The following is a 23,529-nucleotide window of genomic DNA, read 5'->3' as shown; positions in this document are numbered from 1 at the left end:
GTGATGGCTGTTTTGCAGTCCGGATGGCTACTCTTAAGATGAAGGTGATGATGGCAATCAGTTGGTTTTTGTATAGGTTCTTGTGAATTCGTTTCCAGCAATTTGAACAGTAACATCGAGAACAGTTATAGCTGACTTGGAATAGGTGTGTGTATACGAGGTTGATGAGTGAATTGAATTAAAATCATTTATGAATGACAACAGGCTTTCCTCTCCGTGGTGCCAAATAATAAAAATATCGTCTAAGAATCTTTTGTAAACTAGAGGCTTCAGTGTTCTGCTTGCAAGAAAAAGTTCTTCAATAGATGCCATAAAAATATTCGCGTAATTAGGAGCCATCTTTGTACCCATGGCTGTGCCGTTTATCTGGAGAAAGTGCTTATTATCAAACTCAAAGTTATTGTGGCTGAGTACCAACCGCAGTAAAGTCGACGGCGTGTCCTCATATAAGCACACCTGCCTTCTTGAAAGCTGCGACTGTTGCGTCAATGCCATCTGACTGTGGAATGTTCGTGTAAAGTGACACTACATCCATTGTCACAAGGATGTTATCGTTAGGAACCTCGAGTCCGGTGATTTCACGGAGAAAGTCGTTAGTGTCCCCAATGTATGAGAGGATAGTTGGAACAATATCCTTGATGATGAAGTATAGCGCGCTTGACATTCTTTCTGTTACTGTGCCGTTGCTTGAAACAATAGGGTGACCGGGGTGGTTGGCTTTGTGTACTTTAGGGAGTAGGTAAATTAGGCCGTGAGTAGGCTGAATCGGTTGCATTGCCTTAAGCACATCAGCCGTGATTTTTTCGTTCTTACGCAGTGACTTTAGTTCATAGATTATTCCTGATTCGAATAATTTAGTGGGGTCCTCTTCGAGTTCCACATAGAAGTTCTTGTCCTCCAGTTGCCGATAGTATTCTCTCAGGTACTCAGCTTTATCTAATATTACTATTGCACCGCCTTTACTTAGAAGTGATTCTTAAAAAGAGAAAGGAAGAGAAAAGTGAGCCCCGTTATTGTCTGCTTCAGTGAGCGACACCTCCACAGTAGCTCACGAGGGATGGGGGTGAGGAGGAATAAAAAGGGGTAGGAGTAAAGGTGTAGGAAAGCGTAAGAAGGAAAAGAGAGGAAGAGACGTGAGGTGGTAAGCCAGAGCGAGCGACTGCAAACTGAGGGGATAGAAGAGATAGGAAAGATGGGAGCACGGTCACTGGAGTCCGAGGACGGGGCACACCTGCGAGAGCTCCTTTCGGCGTCGATAGATGGCGTAGAACAAGTTATATATATATATATATATATATATATATATATATATATATATATATATATATATATATATATATATATATATATATATATATATATATATATATATATATATATATATATATATATATATAAGGGAAGGAAGTGTACACATAAGGGCTCGTTTGTTTTTCTGTGTTCTGACACAATATTGATGAGATCTAACAGACAATAATGCCAAGGAATGTATAGGGGAAGTTATTAGAACCAATCTAATGTAAATAAGAAAGAAAAGTGGAGGAAAAAGTATCTTGCCGTGGGCAGGATCCGAACCTGCGACTTTCGAATGACGCGTTCGATGCTCTACCACTGAGCTACCACGACAGCTATCCCCCGAGCCACTTTATTGGGTTTATATGTGAATTAAACGTGGGAATGTCAGTCAGTGCCACCTGTAGCCATTGCGGCGAGCGTGGCACACACTTTTTATGAGCATGTATGTCGTCACGTAGCACGTGAACTTATTACGAGGTGGCAGCTGACCAATAGTCTCTCGTATACAACCTAACGGCACCAAGTCTGCGAGTACGAGACCCTCATTAATGAATAAGGGAGAGAAGTGTATACCTAAGGGCTCGTTTTTCCGTGTTTTGGCACAATATTAATGAGATCTAACAGACAATAATGCCAAGGAATGTAAATAAGAAGAAAGAAAAGTGGGTGAACAAATAACTTGCCGTGAGCAGGAATCGAACGTACGACTTTCGACACTCGCACGTTTAAATTCACGTATAAACCCATTGAAGTGGCTGGGAGGACAGCCCCCGTGATAGCTCAGTGGTAGAGCATCGAATGCTTTATTCGAAGGTCGTAGGTTCGATTTCTGCTCACGGCAAGTTAATTTTTCACCCACTTTTCTTTCTTCTTATTTACATTACTATTGGTCAAATAACTATCCCTATGTAGAGAGGAAGAAGATTATGTGCCGCAGTGGGTCACGCCTTTAGCGAGAGGAGCCAAGCGCGAGCGTTTTGCCCCGAGTGCTGTGATTCCTGGGTCTGTTGCTGCCGCCCGCTTTCCGCATCAATAGACCTGCTGTGCAGAGAGAGAGAGAGAGAGAAGGAATGTAGGAAAGGTAGGGAGGTTAACTAGACTATGCGTCCAGTTTGCTACCCTACACATGGGGAGGCGGAGAGGGGAGTAAAAGAGAGAGAGAAGGATAGACATGTCACATCACACACACAATACCGAGTTTCACAGGCGGTCTCTCAATGAAGTTGTTGACAAGTATCTCAGGAGGGCTCGTGTGGCTTTCTGTGCTGATGTGCTGCGCGACCAGGCTCCTAAGATCTTTGCTTCATTAAATGGCCGGTCATCGAGTCTATTCAAGGCACACTGGAGAGTCCGGCGTTCTTCATCAAATTGGGCACAGTGGCACAAGAGATGTTCAAGTACTACTTGTGCCAATAAACCCCGTTTCAGAGTGGTGGAGGTGCGGGGTATTTCAACCTGGAACTCTGCAACAGGAAACTACCTGCCATCCCAGAAATGGCCGAAGAAAACACCCAGCAAGGTACGACCCAGCCTCCGATGGTCATCGTACCCACTGCGCTACGCGTGCGCGATCCACCTTTTTTCGACGGTACCGATGAGCAAGACGTAGAAGATTGGCTGTCGACATTTGAAAAGGTAGGCGCAAGCAACAAGTGGGACGACACATCGGATAACATTCCTTGGCATTATTGTCTGTTACATCTCATTATTATTGTGTCTAAACACTGAAATAAACGAGCCCTTAAGTATACACTTCTTTCGCATATATATATATATATATATATATATATATATATATATATATATATATATATATATATATATATATATATATATATATATATATATATATATATATATATATATATATATATATATATATATATATTGCCCTGCCACGCAGGTCGCCGGATCAAATCCTGGCTGTGGCGGCTGAATTTCCGATGGAGGCGGAAATGTTGTAGGCCCGTGTACTCAGATTTGGGTGCACGTTAAAGAACCCCAGGTGGTCGAAATTTCCGGAGCCCTCCACTACGGCGTCTCTCATAATCATATGGTGGTTTTGGGACGTTAAACCCCACATATCATATATATATAAATTGTGTTGTTGTGTGGTCCCGAGCTAGCTCGGACCAAGATTAACAAACGACACGTTTGTTAGGGGTATCTTGTATATATGTGTGTAATTTTTTTCGTTAGAATCTTGCAATATTACTGTCAGACATGAGATAATGCAATAATTAAGCAGTCTTTTATGTTTCGTGAAGCATAAATGAACAGCATATGGAGGAAGGATTTCCTTCCTCCGTGTACTACAGGCTTCGCGGTACATATTGCATAATGTACAGAGCCTACAATTGAGTGCCGCTAGATTGATAGATCGAAACCTTATAAGTACCTTTGGTTTGTTATAAAATACTTCGCACATTTGCGTGGTTGCATCCGCGCAATCTTGTCGCGATCTAGCGAGCAAAAAATATTTTTCCCTGGGCCTATCCAGGTAACTTAGAGGTAACTCGCGAATATTGTGTACCAAATAAAGTTGGTTACGCGATTTGAGGAAAGTTAATTCTTATGCGTGGCCGTTCGTAGGTGTTTCGCTGATATGTGTACTGGCACTCGCGCATCACTGCGCTCCTATCTTCGTTGGTTGCACTTCTATGCGGCGCGTTAAATCATATCGCATTGATACTACAGATGCACGGCATGTGCGGATCCTGCCGGAGTCCAAAAACATGCACTGTATACACAACTGCGAACAGCGGGAAAGACGAGGCCAGAAGAAAATTCGATCACACAGGGCACATGTTTGAGCATTTGTCCTATGCGTGCGTGTTTTCGTGTGTCCTTGCCTCACCTGTTGAACTTTGCAGATGTCGCACCACGACTTGCCCAAAGCAAAGCACACATTATAAACACAAATTCAGGATTCCGGATGTCGAAGTGTGCAGGAACCGGTCGCCATTTATGGGATCTGCAAAGGTTACCTTCGGGGACCCGCGCCGTTACCGCATCACGTTTGCGCGTGTGAGCTGGGTCGACCCAGTTCATGCTTTCAAAACAATGGCGCTCGCAGAAACGCCGCAAGTGTGTCAAAATCCTTCACGGGTCGCGATTGTTCCTCGACACGGCGCTGACACGCGTTCTTGGAGCGAGGGGGAGCGACTGCGCGGAGCAGAGTCTTTGTTTTTAGAAAGAGATTGAGGAAGAGAGCGCAGCGCACGAGTGTGCTTTCTCCCACACGAAAGTCTGGCGCGCTTCCATGAATGGCTGTAGTTTTTTCGTGCCCATACAGAATTAACGAGACAAATATTTAAAGACAACAAATCTAAACAACTCTGTCAACAGTTGTCCAACTTGCTGTCATGCCTCTACTATGCCAATGGCGGGCCCCGTAGAAACAAGCGTTTTTTTGCACAAAGAGTGCACGAAGTAACATCGAGCATGCAAATCAACCTCGCGCGTTTTCCTGTTTGGCGCCGCGACGAGAGAACGGCACGTTGAAATATCACACCGCGCCACACAACCGCGCTCGTCTCGGTGCGTTTTTGAGCGCCTCCTAGCGACGCACAAGGATACGCGGAAGTGACGACAGCTGTGAGCATTGGTTGTTGGTTGTCCGTGGTGGCTTCTGCTTCTCTTCTGCAAGACACTTTACGAAGAGGGCGGTGATTAGAGGAACTAAGCCCCGCGGGCCTTAGTGATTATGAGTCAGTGTGCCGCCCAGCGGCCAGCGCATCCGTGCGTCTTGTCAACGTCGTTCAGGTGACACGGGCCACGCTATCCGCAGGCAGCATGCCGAGCAGCAGCGGGCGGTAGAAAGAAACGTTCGTAGCGCCCGAAGAGAGCGGGGCAAGTGGTGGTCGTAGGCCTAGCGCCCGCTGCGCCTGCAGACAGGCGATGCGTGATGCGTGAGTTCAAAGTCGTGGTGCTGGGCAGCGGCGGCGTGGGTAAGAGCGCCCTGACGGTGCAGTTCGTGCAGGGCGTGTTCACCGAGAAGTATGACCCGACCATCGAGGACTTCTACCGCAAGGAGATCGAGGTTGACCAGGCGCCCTGCGTGCTGGAGATTCTTGACACGGCGGGCACCGAGCAGTTCGCCTCGATGCGCGACCTCTACATCAAGAACGGCCAGGGATTCGTGGTCGTCTACTCCATCACGAGTCACCACACCTTCCAGGACATTAAGAACATGAAGGAGCAGATTCTTCGCGTCAAGAACGCCGAGCGCGTGCCCGTGCTGCTAGTGGGCAACAAGTGCGACCTCGAGCACCAGCGCGAGGTGACGCGCGCCGAGATGGAGGCGCTCGCGCAGCTGTGGGGCTGCCCCTGCATGGAGGCATCCGCCAAGATCCGCTGCAACGTCAACGAGATGTTCGCGGAAATCGTGCGCGAAATGAACGTGCTGCCGCCCAAGGAGAAGTACAGCTACCGATGCTGCGCCTTGCTTTAGCACAGACAGGTGAGTGCTAAGCCTGGCCGGAAGTCCGCCGCCCTTCTTTGCACGGTGCATGACGACGCCTACCGCTGACGTCGGATTGAGCGACTGCTACTGTGTTTGCGCGTCGCTGCATTCTTCGTGGCGATGCGTCTCCTTACGCGTTTCTTTTCTTTCACCATTGTCTTCGAATTGGCGTATGGGCTCATCTTGCGACATGGTGGTCTGCCGATCGAGCCAACTCGGGCATGCATCTTGAATCAAAGTGATAAAAGTGAAACTGATCAGGCGCGCATCACTGACTATTCCGAAAAACACCCTTTTAAAAAGGTCCCGCGTATGCAGGCTTAGACCGTATATCGTGCGCCGCCGGAGTCTAGCCTAAAACTGGGGTGTCCTTTGTTCAGCTACGACATTCCATGGTCTGGAATTGCCGGCGCTCAATGCTAAAGTTGCATAAGGCACAACCGGTCAATTCTCAAGCCTGAATCCATACACGCATCGCCACAAATTAAAGTAAAGAAAACAGTGCACGTCCGCGTTCACGCTACCAAGTGTTACCGGAAGAAAGCGGGAGAAAACGCGTAGACATGTCTCGACGTGCACCGCTCTTGTAAATCGCAGGCAGTGTGGACGAGACTTTCTTTCGGGCGTAATTATCATGAAGGTACAAGCCTGTGGAGCTGAGATAGCTCTGATTGCAAAACCGTTTAGCCGTATGTGCTAGTAAAGATTACACTGATAAACCAAATGGTCAGTCGAGACACTCCCTTCATGTTGTGGAACATTGTACGGCTTGTCACTGTGCCCAAAGTTGCGTGTTAGGTTTGATTTGCTTGCCTTAATTTGTTGCTTAGAACATTAATGTGGGCATTGTTTCTATGTGGGTGTAAAGTGGAATATTTTTTTTGCAGATCACCCCCATGAAGGCAGCGAGTGTTTCCTTTGTTTTTTTTAACCGGATGGAAGGAGCTACCAGACTGCTACAGGACAGTCAGTGCCCAAGGAGGCAGCAGAACACAGCACTGTGTATGTGTGTATGGTTTTAGGTGTCGTTACACTGAATGTTTTTTCTATGGGACTCAGAAGAAGAAACAAAGATTGCCGACAGAACAGTAGGTGCCTTCCACATTCTTCGTCCCTGGCCAGTTCCTTTACCTGCTTACCACAGCCCCAACAGACGTGACTTAGCAAGTGCAATAAACAGAATGTTGCCCATGATTTTGGTGTGTTGGCTCGCTCGTGGCAGTTCTTATGCCTCTTCAAAACAAGACAGTAGAAAGGAGTTTCAGCTCAGTGAGTGTACCTGAATCAGAGTTGAGTCATTGGATCTTGCAGTCTGTGAGGTATTTTATGGCAAAATACGTTGCCCGAGCAGGTGCTGTCATAAGGTAATGTAGGAACTTGAAGGTAGCATCTGCACATCATGTTTCTCTTCACGCCAAGAGCACTCTTACAGCATTGTTGTGGAGCAATTCACTAATACAGTTTAAATAATTTGTGTTGAGTGTCTCTTAAAAGCCTACTTGTTTAATGTAAACCTCCATTAGGGCTTCTGCAGAAGGGGCAAACCAGTATATGGCAGAACAAAAGCCAAGCATGTGAGAAAAAAAAAGCAAAACATTTGCAATGACAGTCCAAATATTTCATGTAACAATAAGTGTTAAAGTAAATGAAGGACTGTTTATTTGTTGCATCAAGGCCCCTTAATGCGGCATCTGTCACAGTGGAGTAACAGTCCTCGAAATTGACAGTTGTAATGGGTGTAGTTTACCTTTTCATGACATGGCAGCTGTAGATATGTCTGTTGAATAAATTTTCTTATAGTTTCACATCTTTTACTGTTTGCCTTCATTGGAGGGGATAGTGAATCTAGCTTCTTATAGTTGTGAAAGCTGAACCTTGCTGCATTGTGTATGTGCTTCGATTCCATTGTGGGAAGCCGAGACATTTGCACTTACTTAAATAGTTTAATATACACCCCTGTCAACCTGCAAAACATAAATCAATTATATTGCATCATGTTTTTGGTAAGATATGTCCGTGATCAAGCACCATTCTTATAGTAACACATTTTCCACATAAATATTGCATTGCATCGGCCTGCATCTGCAGCAAATGCAGCTCCCCTTTTGCCACGCCAGAGATTGTCATACCTAATACACAGCGACAACTATATTGTGGTGTGCCCTATTACCATGCACGCATAACACAAAAGTCTGGTGTCAACGAAGGGTGGCCACAACTGTAGTACCACAATTGTTACTTTAGAAAAACGTTCTGTCAGCATGACGTAGTAACCATTAGATGTTCTTGATATCGACGGAGCAATAAATTCCAGAGCTTCGAGCTTCACAAATGTAGTGTGTTTAAGTAGGGCTGACATTATTTTCATGTCGGCCAGTCCAGTTTTACTCTTTCATCTTATCATGATGTGTTGACATGCAAATTGCTTTCGTTCAATGCAGATATTTGTGAAGTGAAACAAAATATTCACTTAGTTTACCTGGGCGTGGAGTCGCTGAGAATGTTGCCTCCTTGTAGGAGCGTACGGCAGAGTTTCAGTAAAGCATCGCTTACAAATATGCGACTGCGATCAGACTGTTCCGTTTCCTCTATTTTGCTGCAAACCTGTTTTTGTGCACCTAGCCACATCTGTACAAGTTAAGTTTGCACCAACTGTGCAGACGTGCACCATTTTGCCCACTCACATGGCAGTGAAGTGTTTCTGACCGAAAATAGTCTTGGTCTCGCACCAAAAGTACTAACAGCTTTTCCATATTGCTGCAAACACCCTCTCCTCTTGCTCTTTTCACCAATACACTTACATTTGACATAAATAATGTATTGGTGTTATCATGTGTGCATTTGACCTCTATTGTTGAAACTTTTGCCTTCTATCTGAAAGCACATCCGTCTTGATTTTTTTTTAATCACTGTGCTCATAATAATGTAGGTAATGCCACTGCTTTAGACACTGCATGCTGTAAATGGCTTCACGGAAATGAAAATATATGCAAAGCTACTTAGATACTTCGAGGGAAAATAAATTTAATGATGCATGTCACTTGTACTGTGCAGTACTCTTTGATATGCCAATTGTAAAGCTAAGCTTAAACGCCCATGCATAAATTGCAGTGAAGTATTTTGATAGTGTCTATAGGGTTTAATTCATGGTCAGATTCATGCTAGTGCATACAGTTGCTCCTGCGCTAAAACTACATGCTGTGCGTTCCGAATGAAAAAACACTGTGCAAGCAGACAAATGCAATAGAAAGTTCTTCTTTGCAACAACTTCTTTTTCGGTGAAGCTAGCATATGATATTCCTTCATGTGAGGAGCCTGCTTGGTGACTGCTCTCAAAAGGAAATTTTTTCAGCTCCAAATATGCATACTGCAAAATCGCTCAATACACCTGTGTAAAATCCAGGTGTGTCAATTTTTGGTGTACTGTTTCACTGAAACATGATTGTGTTAATGGAATTTGGCAAATTGTGCACACACTTCTCCAACTGCATGCTCTTACGAGAACACATATCGGTAAAAAGAGACAAGCTTTTCATAGGGACGAAATAGATTGTATGTGCTTTATTTGCTGCCTTGAGAAGAACTCTTTACTAGGACCACATAGATTTTTTGTGCAGTAAGACAGCAAGTTGGGCCAGTTGGTTGGGATTCATCGTGAACTTGGTTTACAGCACAACACCAGCAACCCAGATACAAGGAAGGAGTAATAGAGAAAAGACAGCGCCGCCTTTTCTCTCTTTTGCTCCTTTCTTATGTCTGTGTTTCTTTCTTTGGAGCAATAGAGAGAGAAAAGACAGAAACACAGACATAAGGAAGGTGCAAAAGAGAGAGAAAAGACTGTGCTGTCTTTTATTTCTCTTTTACTCATTCCTTGTGTCAGTGTTTCTGGTGTTGTGCTCTAAACCAAGTAACGATAAATAGTATGTGCTTTATCTGTTGCCTTGAACTGAACAGAAAACAGAACAACAAAGTGACAACTTATGTATAGGTGAAATGAGCATTTGTGCCTGTTTAAGTAGTTGTAGAAAAAGCTAAGACTTGTGCAATGAGAGAGGAGTGTAATATAAGTGTTGTGCCAGGAGTAGAAAAAGGTAGTGGGGCATATTAGGGATATGGAATTATAGTCAATATCAAGTGGGAAAAAATAGAAGTTTGGCATAATTAGACAGCGAGCAATGGCAGCCGACGTTCTAGCTGATGATAGAGGGGGAAAAATTGAGTTTAGCAGGCTTTGTTATCTGTCAAGTCTATGTGTGCCAAGGTAACAAAAATGCATGGAGGACAGCATAACGCAAAACAGTACAGTAAAATTTAGAAATCTGCATCCATATGATAGAGTCATAGGGAGCAGACGAGGCATATGAATCTGAGGTTACCAAGCAAGGCCTTTGTACATGAGACATGGCTTAGGCTATATTTCTGCTGCTACCCTACTTATGACTCCTTCAAATCAAAGTAATCAGCTTTGGAGGGGACAATACTGTATACTATCTTACTTTGTGTGACCAAAGACAGGGTGCTATATAGACTTTTTAAAATTAGAAAATAATGTGCCTTTATAATATGGGTAGAGCTGTGCAAATATCAAAATTTTGGGTGCAAAGGGAATTCAAATATTGAGATGGGTGAGTGAATAGAATATCTTTTGAATATTTTTCAGATAGTTTTAAGTGAAATTGCAGAAAGAAGTTGAAGAGATCTCTTAAGCATATTCTTGCAAGATATGACAACATGAAAGTGTTTCTTTTTGCTAGATTGATGAAGTGCTGGCAGAGTGGTACTTCATAGTTGTCTTATCAAGAACGAGGCAATGCAGAGGCCAAATTGTATTCGTTAGCAGTTTGGTGCAATCAAAGTGTTGTCGACAACACTATACATGTGAAAGGCAAAAGATTCTATTTTTTTCAGCTTTTCCTCCTCTTTCAACTTTTCTGTGGAAGCCCAACTGATGTCGCCTACACAGCTGTGCTCTCTTGAAGTTAGGAGTTCCAAATCTGCCTCATAGACGTGCGAGAAAATTTGAAATTTTGGATGCTAAAAATCTTCAACGTCTGATTTTTCGAACTTCCTGGCCAAACTTCAGTTTCAAAACAGCATTAACGGAGCGCCTACTCTTCCACATATACCATATACATGTTGGGACAAGCATTTTTTTAAATCAATACATTCACAATTGTAGTGGAGCCTGAAAGGTAGCTTTGCTGCAGTACGAGAATGTGATGAGGTGGAGATTATTACATGACTGAAAGGGTCACTTTCGATTAGTTATGGACTGCATTTGTCTTTAGAAAGTTCTAATAGCAGAAATCTCAGTGTAAATCGAATAGCAAGCACTAATAGGAAAATATTTGAAATTGCGAATATTTGCCCACCCCCCTATATATGGGTCTTCACCTTAACTTCATGACAAATCACAACAACCCAGCAACTTCATTTTGCATGCTAAAAGTCCTTTACTAACAACTGGGTTGTTCAAAACATTATTATGAAAGGGCAGGGATGATAGCTGCCTAGAATATTGCTGGTTTTTGCATGCCAGTTTCACGAAAAATGCTGGGCCTGCATCGAACTTGCAGCACAGCGATGGTGAAGCAGCTTTACTAGATATTATAAAGTCTCTCAGAGCGAATAGTAAAAGTGAAGTTGCTAGGTTCCTAATATACCATAAAATATCTTGCGAAGATGGGGAATTACTGTGCCTAATATGGCATCATTCATAGTGCTGTGGATAAGTGAGGTACCATCTATATGTCTGTAAAGCGTTGTGAGCACTTTGAGCCTGATTGACATGGTTGGAAACCATGTCTATTATGGATTGTCATGGTTCCCAACCACACTATATTACATCTATTGACAAGATCCTTTTCCAACATGATGCTTGTATAGTGCCTTCTGGCCATCATCATCAGTCTGACTACGCCCACTGCAGGGCAAAGGCCTCTCCCATCATCTGCCAATCAACCCGGTCTTGTGCTTTCTGCTGCCACGTTATACCTGCAAACTTTTTAATCTCATTGGCCAACCTAACATTGTCTCCCCTTCGTGTGTTCACCTTCTCTGGGAATCCAGTCAGTTACCTTTAATGACCAGCGGTTATCCTGCCTAGGTGCTGCTTGCCCAGCTCATGTCCATTTCTATTTAAACTATGATAGCCTTCACCCCAGTTTGTTCCCTGACCCACTCTGCTCTCTTTTTGTCTCATTATCATTACATTATCATTTTTCATTCCATCGCTCGCTGTGTCATCCTCAATTGAAGCTGAACCCTCTTTGTAAGCCTCCAGGTTTCTGCTCCGTAGCTAAGTACTGGCAAGATGCAGCAGTTGTATACCTTCCTTTTCAGGGTTAGTGGCAGATTGCCATTCATGATTTGAGAATGCTTGGCGAATGTGATCCACCCCATCCTTATTCATCCAGTTATTTCACTCTCATAATTCGGCTCCGTGGTTACTAGCTGTCCTATGTAGACACATTCCTTTACAGCTTCCAGCGTCTCTCCACCTATTGCAAAGTGCTGTTTTCTGTTAAGACTGTTCCACATTATTTTAGTTTTGTGCTTAATAATTTTCAGACCTACACTTCTGCTTTCCACGTCGAATTCAGTAATCATAAGCTGTAATTCGTCCCTTGAGTTACTCATTAAGGCAATGTCATCAGCGAATCGCAGGTTACTAGGATACCCTCCATTAACTCTCATTCCTTACTCTTCGAATCTAGGGCCTTGAATATCTCCTGTAAAGACGTGGTGACTAACATTATAGAAAACGCCCCGCCGTGGTGGTCTAGTGGCTAAGGTACTCGGCTGCTGACCCGCAGGGCGCAGGTTCGAATCCCGGCTGCATTTCCGATGGAGGCTGAAATGTTGTAGGCCCGTGTGCTCAGATTTGGGTGCATGTAAAAGAACCCCAGGTGGTCTAAATTTCCGGAGCCCTCCACTACGGCGTCTCTCATAATCATATAGTGGTTTTGGGACGTTAAACCCCACATATCAATCATCAACATTATAGAAATCGTGTTTCCCTGCTTTGAACCCTTTTTTATTGTAATTCTGTCGCTTTCTTTTTACAGAACTATGGTGGCTGTGAACGTGTGGCTGTAGATTTCTTCTAGTATGTTTATGTAGGGTTCTTCGATGCCCCAATTCCGAAGTGCCTGCATTACTACTGATGTCTCAACTGAGTCAAACACCTTCTCTTAATCTATGAAAGTTATGTATAAAGGTTAGTTGTCTTCTGTGCATTTCTCGATTACCTGATTGATAGTATGAATATGGTCTATTGTGGAGTAGCCTCTACGAAATTCTGTAGCCTCTACGAGTAGCCTCTACGAAACATAATGGACATCTCAGTAATGCAGTACACATTGACCTATACTGTGCTGCACTAAGCAACCAGCAACAATGGCCTCACAAAATTTCACGAGATTTGTTTTTGTGAAGCCTTCAAAATCATTTTTTGGCGAGATGGCAATTGTTTTTTCTTATGCAGCATGAGCTGTTTTTGAACTCTCTCCTTAGCCTTGCTTAAGTTTACTAGGATGAAGATGAATTATGTGTATAAACAACAGCTGAGAAAAGCTCAGGTAAATATCTGCTGACCTATTCGAGAGCAGCCTTAAATACATATTGCACTGTGCATGTTGTACAAGTTAGACATGCTAAGTCATTCATTTGTGGTTTCCACAGATACAGTGCAACCTTAAGATGCTTTCTTTGCTAAAAGATTGCTGAAGGAATGCAGCTACCATGGCTCAGTTCATCTCATGTTCTACAGGTCTCCATGAATCACAATTTCAGTGTTTCGGCAGAGTCATCTAAACAGGTGGCAGAGTTATATGCAGCTGGTTGGTGCACCGCTGCAGTTAGCTGTGCTGCAGGGTAGACTTACCTTGGAAATGAGAGTTGTGCTGTTACATACTTGTTTCGGTTTGAATGCTGACAGCAGCGCAATGGAAAATAAGCCATATATATCGTAATGTGAAAACTAAAGAAAATGCTTTTGTGGACGAACTACATGCATGAATAAAAATATGCTTCTTGATGCAAGTGCGACGTATGTTTCGATGATTGAGAGAGACACCAGACTACCAGGAATGAAAAAGCGAGGCATGGGCATGGATAAGGAATGGACACAAGGAATGGTTTTTAGCATTCTCTCAGACTCCACCCTAACAGACCGCAAAAAGGTGCCTTATTGCTGGCATTGAGCAACCAGCTCATTTAGGTGCACCATTTTCCTGAGCACAGAATCCACCTAGCCAGAAAAGGAACTAGTGACCTGCAACTGTGCACCAAGTTATTGTTTGTGGCAGCACTGAGCAAACTATTTGGGAGAAGCCGCATTGTGAACGTGGGGCATGAAGCCATCAAAATATTAGTATGGGTAACTTGACAAAGGAGGCCCTTCACAGCCAAACATGTGCAGTGTTAACACACACCAGAGGTAGGTGAATGTGTGAAACAAGGCCATCTGTCAAGAGACATAAATGGTCTAACTCTTAGTAAGTTGGTGAGGCGACTCCATGAGTTCTACCACTAAGAAACAGTCAGCCTTTTCATTCTGTGCCACATTTTAAAGCTTTATTTGCTTCAGGATGATGCCCAAGCTTGAGGAATCCTGGACTAAGTGTGCATCTCTTTAGCTACCTTGTGAGTAAAGATACTTATTTATGCAAGTACTTCATTTTTCCATGCCTGCAATTAGCTAAGCAATTGAAAAATATACACTTCCGGGGATAAATGCAGCTCATGCACTGTTAGCATAACAACAACAGGGTGAAACAAATTTTTTATTCCATTCTTGCCGATGCACGTGGTATTTGTTTGATTCTGGTGTTTGTCTTGAGGCCATATAGCGAACATATCCAGCTCTTGAAACTGTTGGACGACTCGCGACGTATGGCATACTAATGTCATTAGACATTTTACACAAATTTTGCATATCAAAAACATTTATTATACACTTTTTCATACACTTTCTGTATATACATCAGTCCATTTGTTCTCTCAACAGGTAAAAAGGCTGCTTGAAAGCAGTAAGTAGATTGCTTGTGCCATGTAAAGTGCTTCTCTCAAAATTTAATTTTGTGCGGTGGTGAAAAAATAAAATAAAATAGCAGTGGCCAAATTTCCAGAGGAACTAAAGCTGTGCTGTCAGTGCCGTCTCATGAATGTCACGCGCAAGTTGCACATGCTTTTCTGTGTACTCAATATAGTGAGACGGCACTCTCAGCAGCAGCAGTCCTCTCATGCCAGTTGGGGAACTTGGGTGCTCACTGATAATTCAGAGCAGCAAAAACTAACAAGCGTTATTACATGCGCATTGTCTCAACTGTGCTCAACACCACATAGAAATTCAATCAGGCACTTTAGGACCACTTGTTAGGCTACTAATGTATACATTTCTCTGTGCGTATAAATGGCTTGCTTTGCAGATGCTTTCCACAGCCAATCAAGGTTTTGTCGAGACCCTTTCACTAACAGCACTTCAGTTTCAGTGATTGTTCAAGAATAGAGGATGGGCAAAATGGTAATGCCATAGTTTACATCAGCAGAGAACTACACAACTCGCTGCATGCTAGATATGCACACAAGAAACTGAGCAGAGATATGTACTGACTCTACCATGTTAGTGCCCTAGGTCAATACTATACCTGTCAAGTTTGTCTGGGAAAGTATATAGCCCTGCAGGCTGAGGATAGTTAATAGCCAGCTGCTCGGCATTTACAGAGGAATGCTGGCTGAGGAACGGCAGAGATGAGTTGTTGCTCCACCTCGGCATACAAACCATTCTGACCTAACACAAGATACTGTATTGTTGTTAAGGTTGCACCTAACCCAAGGCTCTCGACATTCAGGCTGTCATGGCAACATGGTTGACCTCCATTGCTAAGTAACTCCTGCAGGCATCATGTACAGCTCATCACTCCCTTCATAAGCCAAGGCTGCTAGGCTTCTGATATGTCTTGCTGTGGTGTGGAGAGCAAAGCTGTGCCAGGTTTTGTATCATCATCACACTGTGGAACTCTGGAATTATTACTACCACAAGAAAGGTACCAGCACCGCGGTTGAGCGTAGGTACTCGTGGTATGCAGGGTCGTTACCCCACTTGCGAAAGGCAGCCTGCTCGAGCTTTGGCACTCCAGTGACACGGGTGATGAGCAGCAGGTCTGTTATGGGACACAGCACACACAGGTATTCGGTCCGTCGAAACACAGAGCTGGCCGACAGGTACAGGCCAAGCCAGAGCAGTATCTCGCCAAAGTAGTTTGGGTGCCGTGACACGCTCCAGAGCCCTGTCCGTATAAAGTGACTCTGGCAACGATGCAGTCAAAACATGTGGAAAAGAAAAAATGTCAATGAGATCATGATATGCAAAAGCTAAACAATGTCCTAAGTAAGTATGTTTAAGTGATGACCGTACAAAGTTAATAATCAAGGAAAGCACAGAAGGAATCAGTGTTGTTCAAAGTAGAACGAAAAGTTGTCTATGGTATACATGTATATTATATGCACCTTTGAAATGCTGGCTTGAGTAATGTCCCCTCTTCAACAATCTTGCAGGATGTAAATGTCAAAAGCAAGGTAAAGTGCCGTGATCATACGTTAGTGGGAGCAAGGATAACCCTTGATCTGAGAACTGGAGCTAAATTGATCTCTAAAAAAACAGGCCAACATATAAATCTGTGTGGCCAGCGTAATCTCATGCAGTACTCTTTCTTTCATTTTTTTTGCCATCTTAGTAGTGCTTGTGGCCCACTTTCATTTTTTGTGTGTTCGTTCTCTCAGTTACAACAGATGAGGCAGGTCGACTCTCAATGAAAAAATGGGCCTCTCAGAGCTGCACTCTAAAAGCCACAGACATTTGTACCACCATGTACAACTCTCACTCCTCATATAAAACCTGAAACACTACATAAGAGAACAACTTATTCAAATCCTGCCTCTCAAACCTAGAAGAAGACTCCAGCAAAAATATTTCGCATAAATTTAATCAATACTTTAAAAGTTAAATACTAAGCATTTGTCGTTGAAACATGAAGAATAACAACAGCTAGAAAAACGTTGACCACGCAGTATTCAATGGAACGTAAAATGATGGGAGTAACATTAAGAGACCAGAGGATGGCACAATGGGTCAGGGAACAAGCTGGGCTGCAAATCAAATCAAATGAGTTTTATTAAGACAAAAAGAGTATATATACAAAATATAAAATATACAGACGAGGGTCCCAAAGTACGCGATTGCAACGGGACCCTCGGTTATAGTTACAATTGAATAAGAATAAAGCAGCAGTCGGAACTGAAAAAAATCGAACATGAAAAACAAAAAGGCATATAAAACCAAAAAATAAAAATACAGCATATAATGGGCTATGTGCTTTCAAGTTTACTACTTGAAAGCACATAGCCCATTTAACATCAAGTGAAAGAAATGGTCCTATGCTGGCCACTTAATACATGAAACAGGTGACTGATGAACAGTAAGAGCAATAAAATGGTTCACAAGGGATGGGAAACACAGTCAAAAATAGCAGAGAGTTAGATGGATTGACGAAATGAACAAGTTTGTAGGCATAAAATGGAATCGGCTTGCACAAAATAGGGTAAACTGGAGATCATTGGGAGAGGCCTTTGTTCTGCAAAGGACTAAAAGAGGCTGAGAATGATGATGACTAAGTATTTCAGCAACACACCTTTCAGGATCTTGTCCACTAAGCAGGTGTCTGTACGATAATACAATAATGGACATAGCAAGCAACTTTATTCATTCAGTTGGAGGAAATGATGTGTGTATGCCACGCACTTTTCTGTAGATGGTGCCTGAGAAAGTCTTGGCTACTGCAGAATGTTTACCCTAACTAGGAAAACAATAAGCAAGGCACCTCGTTCTTGGGGTCTGCTTGGAAGGTGGCCTTCTGGTGATCAGCCACTGTCTCTAGCACGAAACCCACCAGCCACAGCAGCCAACCTGTCAGGTCACGTACTCCCAATGGCAAGTCGGCCCATGTGCTCGTGTTCAGAATAAGCGTGGGAAAGAGTGTCACCAAGGTGCGCAAGGCTGCACAAAGTCCCATAAACGAAATGCATGTGTTATCATCATGCAAGTGGTGCGAAGGCACCGTATGTAAAATGTAATTTTCCTGGCGTAACAAGTGCCCCCCCCCCCCCCAAGAATGTGCAGGCTCTTATTTGAATACTGAGCTCCTTCATTCAGCATATATCAATTAAAACTCTTAGCAAACAGCATTTTCTTCACTAGTTCTAAGCATCATGCTTGTCTGTTTCCAATGCACAATCCTGGGCATTTATTGGGGGTCTTTTTTTAGGAAGGTGCTTTTCTTGCTCCAAGGTTTTTCTTTTTCTTTGCATAAGTGTATCAGTTATGCTTCTCGGAAGGATTTGCTTTGTTTTGTTCATGTACGTGTCCCACTGCACAATGTATGGCTTAGAAAACAACACAAGAATACCCGTGTGCTTAGATTTAGGTACACGTCACAGAACCCTAGATGTCTGGTTATTTCACAGTCCCTAAACGCAGCGCGTCTCATAATGACACCGTAGTTTTGGCATGTAAAACCCCATAACTTATTATGTATGGTTTTAGATGGCAAGTTGGACTTCTAGTCTGCTTGTCTGAGGCACGCATAAAATAAAAAATAGGATAGCCTAATGGCTGTATTTAAGCTGCTTGGAGATGTATGCATGCACTGAAGAGTCGTTTCATACAAGATGTGTAGCCAAAAGACAGATGCACACCAGCTTCACCGAGACTACAGCACGGTCACACTCTCTGTTAACATTGTGCTTTCTAAGGCTATAAGTTGCATTGACCAACAATATGAAGCCTGCTAAGTCTAGTCTTTGCACAGAAGTGCCTACAATGCAGAGGTGGTATACTTCAGAAGATAGATTGAACTGTCACCGTCAGTGTACTTTTTTGTGCACTGCTGAATTAGGCACTGCCAACTAGCCCACCAGTCTGTACTTCAGAGGTTGCATGTTTGTATCCCACCAATGGCAAGCTGTTTTTACATCCACTTTCATTTTTTTTCTATTTTACAATTACAGCATTTCAACAAAATGCTATAAATAAAGTCTTCTATGCTCTCCTAGGCTTCGTTATATGCTGGCGCATTATGGTTACAAGTGAACATCAAGCATCTCTTCAATAGAACGCTTGTAGCCTGTGTTTACTGCTGCTGCAATGAACATCCTTATTCCCCCCCCCCCCCCCCCCCCTTTTTTTTAACCTTGCGTGAAATTTATGAGGTAGGCTGAAAAAAAATAATAAAAAGAAGCGGCAGCCATCAGCCGCTAGTGTTAGACACAAAAATCTTGCCTTGCAGTGTCCATATGAGAAAAAATTTCCGGCGTCGTGGAGGCACAGCTTGTCGTGAATCCTGGCTGTGTCGTAGCTTGCGAGTGAAGAGGTATAGGCCAAGCCTGCAAACAAATACACTTTGCAAGGTTCTTTGTACTCTGGTGCTGACTCTCTGCCACTTTTGCCCATGCCAGGGCAGCGAGGGAATGGTTGCACTCTTTTAAGAGTCAAAACAACATTGACAGGCATGCGCCCCCAACAATTACAAACCTTATTGCCCAGAGCACGACCAGCCATGTGTGGATCCTCTGTCGCAGGGAACGGCTGCCCCAGAAGTAGCTCAGCAGTGCCAGCAGCACACACGTGCACGACCCTGCAGGTACAATCAGCTGTTAACCGACCAAGGACAGAAAACCCAACAGCCACATTTCTATCGCACACCTTAAAGCACTTCCATACAGTAAAAAAATATATTGTTAAGCCCGATTTTCCCACCAAAAGATTGAATGTGGAAAGAAAGATATACACATGAGGTACACACTTCTGTCTTTTGGCCAGACATCTTTTATAAGTTTGGGAAACTTTTGTTCAGTACAAATACAGTGCATTTTAACTACACTAGCATTGCGATAAGTTTCAAACTTTATTTGTTACAGACTTGAATAGAACCTGACTGCATATATTCACCACATCATTATCTCAAAGCTGGTTTGTTTCATACCAATATAAGGATGATGCTTTTTGTGAGGTTATGCAGCTCCGACATTTCCTTCACAAGCTTCCCTGACGTCCACTACAAATGATACCCATATTCAACGCAAACTTCAACAATTACTTCCGTCATATAGATATCAAATTAACACAGACTAGAAGCAAGGCAGTGCTCAGCACTTGTCTTTTTTTTTTTTACAAGATGTATTGGAGCCAACTAGCCTATTTCACCATCTCAACAATGTCTACCTATGCACTCTTGTCTTGTTATTGTAACTGTAATTCCTTTCTATGCAATCACATACCAATGTTAATAACCCTTTAACTTTGCTTACAGTGTGCAAGTACTGCAATTGTTACAATGCTTCACCTTCAACAGAATTTTAAAATGAACAGGCTAGCAGGACAGCACTAGAAAATGCTAAAATTCAGGGTAAAAAAAAAAAATACTGAACTGATTGCGATCTACCAGACTTTCTCTACATGCACATCCCAAACACAGACGGAAGCTAGTGATTTTCTAAAAAAAAAAAAAAAATCGTTCTCGACACTAATGCTTATGGCCTTGTTTTTCTTAACTTCATAACCACGCAAAGAGACTTCAAGAAACTACTGCTGCAGCTTCATGTCAGAGGAGTTGCCTTTTACCACTGTAGGTTCAACACCGTTAACTGTTATAACAGACCGTTATAAACCAAGTTTGCAAGGAAAGCCGCGAAGCACGTAGGAATTACAAGTGGAATAGGATTTATTAGTGTAACGGAAAATCAAAGTAAATCCACGGTCTGCGAATGTGTAGGTGTACATTTGCTTTATTGTCGCATATACGCTACATATCGTGAGACATCAACAGTCTGTGACGGCGCTAAGTCTTTGCAGCAAGCAGCACGAATGTTAATGCTTTAGCATTTCCTGTAAGATGTGTTGTAATGTATAAAATAAAACACGCGGCGCTAGTTCACAGAATGAAGATGCAAGCATTGGAAATTACCGACTAGTTCGAGGAGGAGCTCGGTCCGGAGCAAAGCGGAAACCACGAAGAAGCCCCACTGAATGCCAATGTTGATAAGCACGCAACTGATCAAAATATTGCTGCGCATCGTATCCTCGGATGTGACACACCGCCTAAACGTTGACGCACGTGAAGGCCATCGATTTTCAAAGAGGCGAAGCTACTCCGTCCCCTCTGCGCACAAAGTATTTCACATGACAAAAACTGAAGTTGAAAGGACGCGACAACTACGCATTGCTAGACGTCGGTACCAAATGCTTTACTACGGTCGATGACCTTCCCTTTATTTAGCTATTTAGAGCATCCTGATGCACCTGCCCACCCGTCCAACGCCTACCCAGTCATGCTTAAAACCAGAACATAGTTCAAAAGACGCCAGAGGACGCTACAGTAGAGTAAAGTTTGCCGCCATACTGTAGTAACTTCTATGAATTTTAGCTTGGTCAAAACCATGTCAAAACGGTAGTTGTAAAGTGTAGATACAGTAGATACTAAACAAGCACCGAGGTCGGGCGACTTGTACAAATTTTAATTGCTACTAAGCAAAAAAAAAAAAAACACATAAGAAGAACACATAGCAAGCGCTTGACCACACCCAGAGCTTTCTATTCGTAGTTTGTGAATTTTGAGTTTTCAAGTCATCTAGAAATTAAAACTATGTTAAAGTGTTTTAACGTTAACTTAGCGGTCTGCTCGTGTACTTTCAAAGCATTGACTTCAAGATTTGCTTCTAAAACAAAATCAAATTAATGAAGACGTTTATTGAATATTTTTATTGTATTTTTGGTTGACTGTAAACTGAAAAAAATATTTTTATGGAAACTATTTTTTAACCAAAATTCAAAACAAAAAATGCAGGTCTTAGAGGCTATGTATTGTGAACGCTTAATGGCTATAAATGGCAACCGGCATTGGTATCGGCTACCGTTGGCTAAATTGGCGGCGAGCCGAGGGCAGGGGACCTGCGGCGTCCGTGAGTCAGGGAATTTCGTCGACTCCGTCGTGAGCTTGTCGGACTCAGCTGACACTCCACCGTGAAAATGGTGCAGTCAACGATGAATATAACTTCAGCAGGTAAGTCGTGGCGAGGATGCCTGTGTTCAAGTGCGCGTGGTGTTCACCGTGGTGCTACTGTTAAGCTTGTCGTGAACAGTGACGGGGTCGGTCTCGTCACACTTGCTTGTTCGGAAACATCTAACGCATTGCGTTGCCGCAAAGAAAACGGAAGAGAACTGTAGTTTGTGCGATCAATATTGCAGTCATGCAGATTACTCTTTCATTAATTATTGGCGACAAGCGTTACGCATAATGCCACCACGACGACGGTATCTTTACGCTCTCGTACTCCTTCTAGGTGTCACTCTTGCGAGTTAATCATCTTGTGTTTCTTCCTTTCAGCCGGAATAATTTCCCTGCTTGAAGAGAACCAGACAGAGCTCAAAGTTTTTGCATTGAAGAAGCTGGACAACATTGTCGACGAGTTCTGGCCTGAGATCTCCGAAGCGATCGAGAAGATGTAATCCCGTTAACCTTAACGGCCTAGTTCGAATAACCACTGATTAGCCCTTTATTTCGTTGTGATATACAAATTTTCCAATATTGTCTTTGTTGTTTCATTTCAGTGAGGTTCTTTACGAGGATAATGGTTTTCCGGAGAGGCACCTGGCTGCGCTGGTTGCATCCAAGGTCTGTAATTTTGGCCTTTCTTTCTTGTTTTGTGGGAGGTATCGGTTTGAATGACGTTCGTTCTCCCCATCTTTTCTTGTCGTCTTTATCAGGTCTACTACCATCTTGGCTCATTTGAAGACTCCTTAACTTATGCCCTTGGTGCGAGCGAGCTTTTTGATGTAACTTCGTCATCGGAGTATGTACAGACGATCATATGTACGTATTATTTTCGGCTATTGTAATCACCTTATGAAACTGTCAACCTAGTTGATCATGTTAGGATGTGTACATCAGCTTGAGTAGCAAGCAACGTTCAGTACTGATTAGTTTCGGATAAGTATGTCGTTTGGTGGTGCACAGCCTAGCAACAGCTCTCTAGAGGCCAGTCAAGCTGTGAAATGCAAATTTTTTTGCCACGACATGTAACGAGCTCAAGCACTAAACAGGAGCTGAAAGACGGTGTCAACTACTGGAAACAACATATTTGACTGATTGTCCTTTTTGGCACCGTGATTTCACAGCTCGGAAAATAGTGTGGGTTCTGAAGTTAATTTCTGGTATGAGACCATTTCGAACCTACGGTGCAAAAAATGCAAAACGAAAAAGTCATACCCGGGCTGGTCTTAATTTCCGTCCTGCAGGCATTTGACTATTTTTTCTTTTAAGTTGGCCTCGCTACAGAGCCCATCTGCAGAGGTAGGAAAATGAGAGTACTAAAACATGAGACTGGTGCTGTGATTACAAAGCTGCTAGTTTTCATCATCTTTTTATTGATTTCGCCACTATAAAATTTCCTGTCATGATTTGCTTGGGTCTATTTACAAAATGCTCCTGAACAAACATGAACTTGTGAATCTGGACTCTGAGTAAATAATGGCTTGTGTACATAAAGAACAACTGTCTCTCTCTCTTTTGCTTGATACAAAGTAAACTTGTCATCGGGAGTGTTTGGTTTCTTAGTAGGTTCCCTGCTTTCTGTGGAACAGTGACATCTGGCTTTAATGGGAATGGCATTGTTTTGTATTCACAGGATGCTGCTTTTTTGTGTTAAAATGT

At 43.0% G+C, this 23,529-nt stretch overlaps 3 protein-coding genes across 3 annotated transcripts in view; 2 read left to right on the top strand and 1 right to left on the bottom strand.

Annotated features, from left to right (window-relative positions):
* The first annotated feature begins 4,946 nt into the window (after positions 1–4,946).
* On the top strand, positions 4,947–6,955 carry Rap2l (Ras-associated protein 2-like). Its single transcript, XM_037434852.2, has 2 exons — positions 4,947–5,758; positions 6,649–6,955. Exon 1 carries the CDS (start codon positions 5,204–5,206, stop codon positions 5,747–5,749), a length of 546 nt encoding a protein of 181 aa, XP_037290749.1. The 5' UTR covers positions 4,947–5,203; the 3' UTR covers positions 5,750–5,758; positions 6,649–6,955.
* An 8,149-nt stretch (positions 6,956–15,104) lies between these two features.
* On the bottom strand, positions 15,105–21,124 carry LOC119186060 (uncharacterized). The gene is made up of 5 exons (XM_037434846.2): positions 20,785–21,124; positions 19,353–19,455; positions 19,101–19,204; positions 17,644–17,819; positions 15,105–16,072 (listed from the first exon to the last, which is right to left on the bottom strand). Exons 1-5 carry the CDS (start codon positions 20,891–20,893, stop codon positions 15,797–15,799), a joined length of 768 nt encoding a protein of 255 aa, XP_037290743.1. The 5' UTR covers positions 20,894–21,124; the 3' UTR covers positions 15,105–15,796.
* Positions 21,125–21,727: 603 nt separating this feature from the next.
* Rpn2 (Regulatory particle non-ATPase 2) overlaps positions 21,728–23,529 on the top strand; it is a 49,607-nt gene continuing 47,805 nt past the window's right edge. Inside the window, exons 1-4 of the mRNA XM_037434838.2 lie at positions 21,728–21,879; positions 22,204–22,321; positions 22,428–22,491; positions 22,584–22,689. Coding sequence (XP_037290735.1) covers positions 21,846–21,879; positions 22,204–22,321; positions 22,428–22,491; positions 22,584–22,689 — 322 coding nt within the window. The 5' untranslated portion in view covers positions 21,728–21,845. The remainder of the gene's footprint in view (positions 21,880–22,203; positions 22,322–22,427; positions 22,492–22,583; positions 22,690–23,529) is intronic.

Source organism: Rhipicephalus microplus, chromosome 1 (assembly GCF_043290135.1).
Source record: "Rhipicephalus microplus isolate Deutch F79 chromosome 1, USDA_Rmic, whole genome shotgun sequence".
Taxonomy (NCBI): Eukaryota; Metazoa; Arthropoda; class Arachnida; order Ixodida; family Ixodidae; genus Rhipicephalus; species Rhipicephalus microplus.
This window is presented reverse-complemented; position numbering and strand designations above follow the sequence as displayed.

What these genes read in the sequence shown, in the direction of transcription:
- Rap2l (XM_037434852.2), top strand. Translation starts at nt 5,204, where the DNA reads ATGCGTGAGTTCAAAGTCGTGGTGCTGGGCAGCGGCGGCGTGGGTAAG.
- LOC119186060 (XM_037434846.2), bottom strand. Translation starts at nt 20,893, where the DNA reads ATGCGCAGCAATATTTTGATCAGTTGCGTGCTTATCAACATTGGCATT. An exon ending in TCTCATATGGACACTGCAAG is followed by an intron (nt 17,820 to 19,100) that starts GCAAGATTTTTG and finishes GACTTTGTGCAG; the next exon opens with CCTTGCGCACCTTGGTGACA. An exon ending in AAGCAGACCCCAAGAACGAG is followed by an intron (nt 16,073 to 17,643) that starts GTGCCTTGCTTA and finishes CATCGTTGCCAG; the next exon opens with AGTCACTTTATACGGACAGG.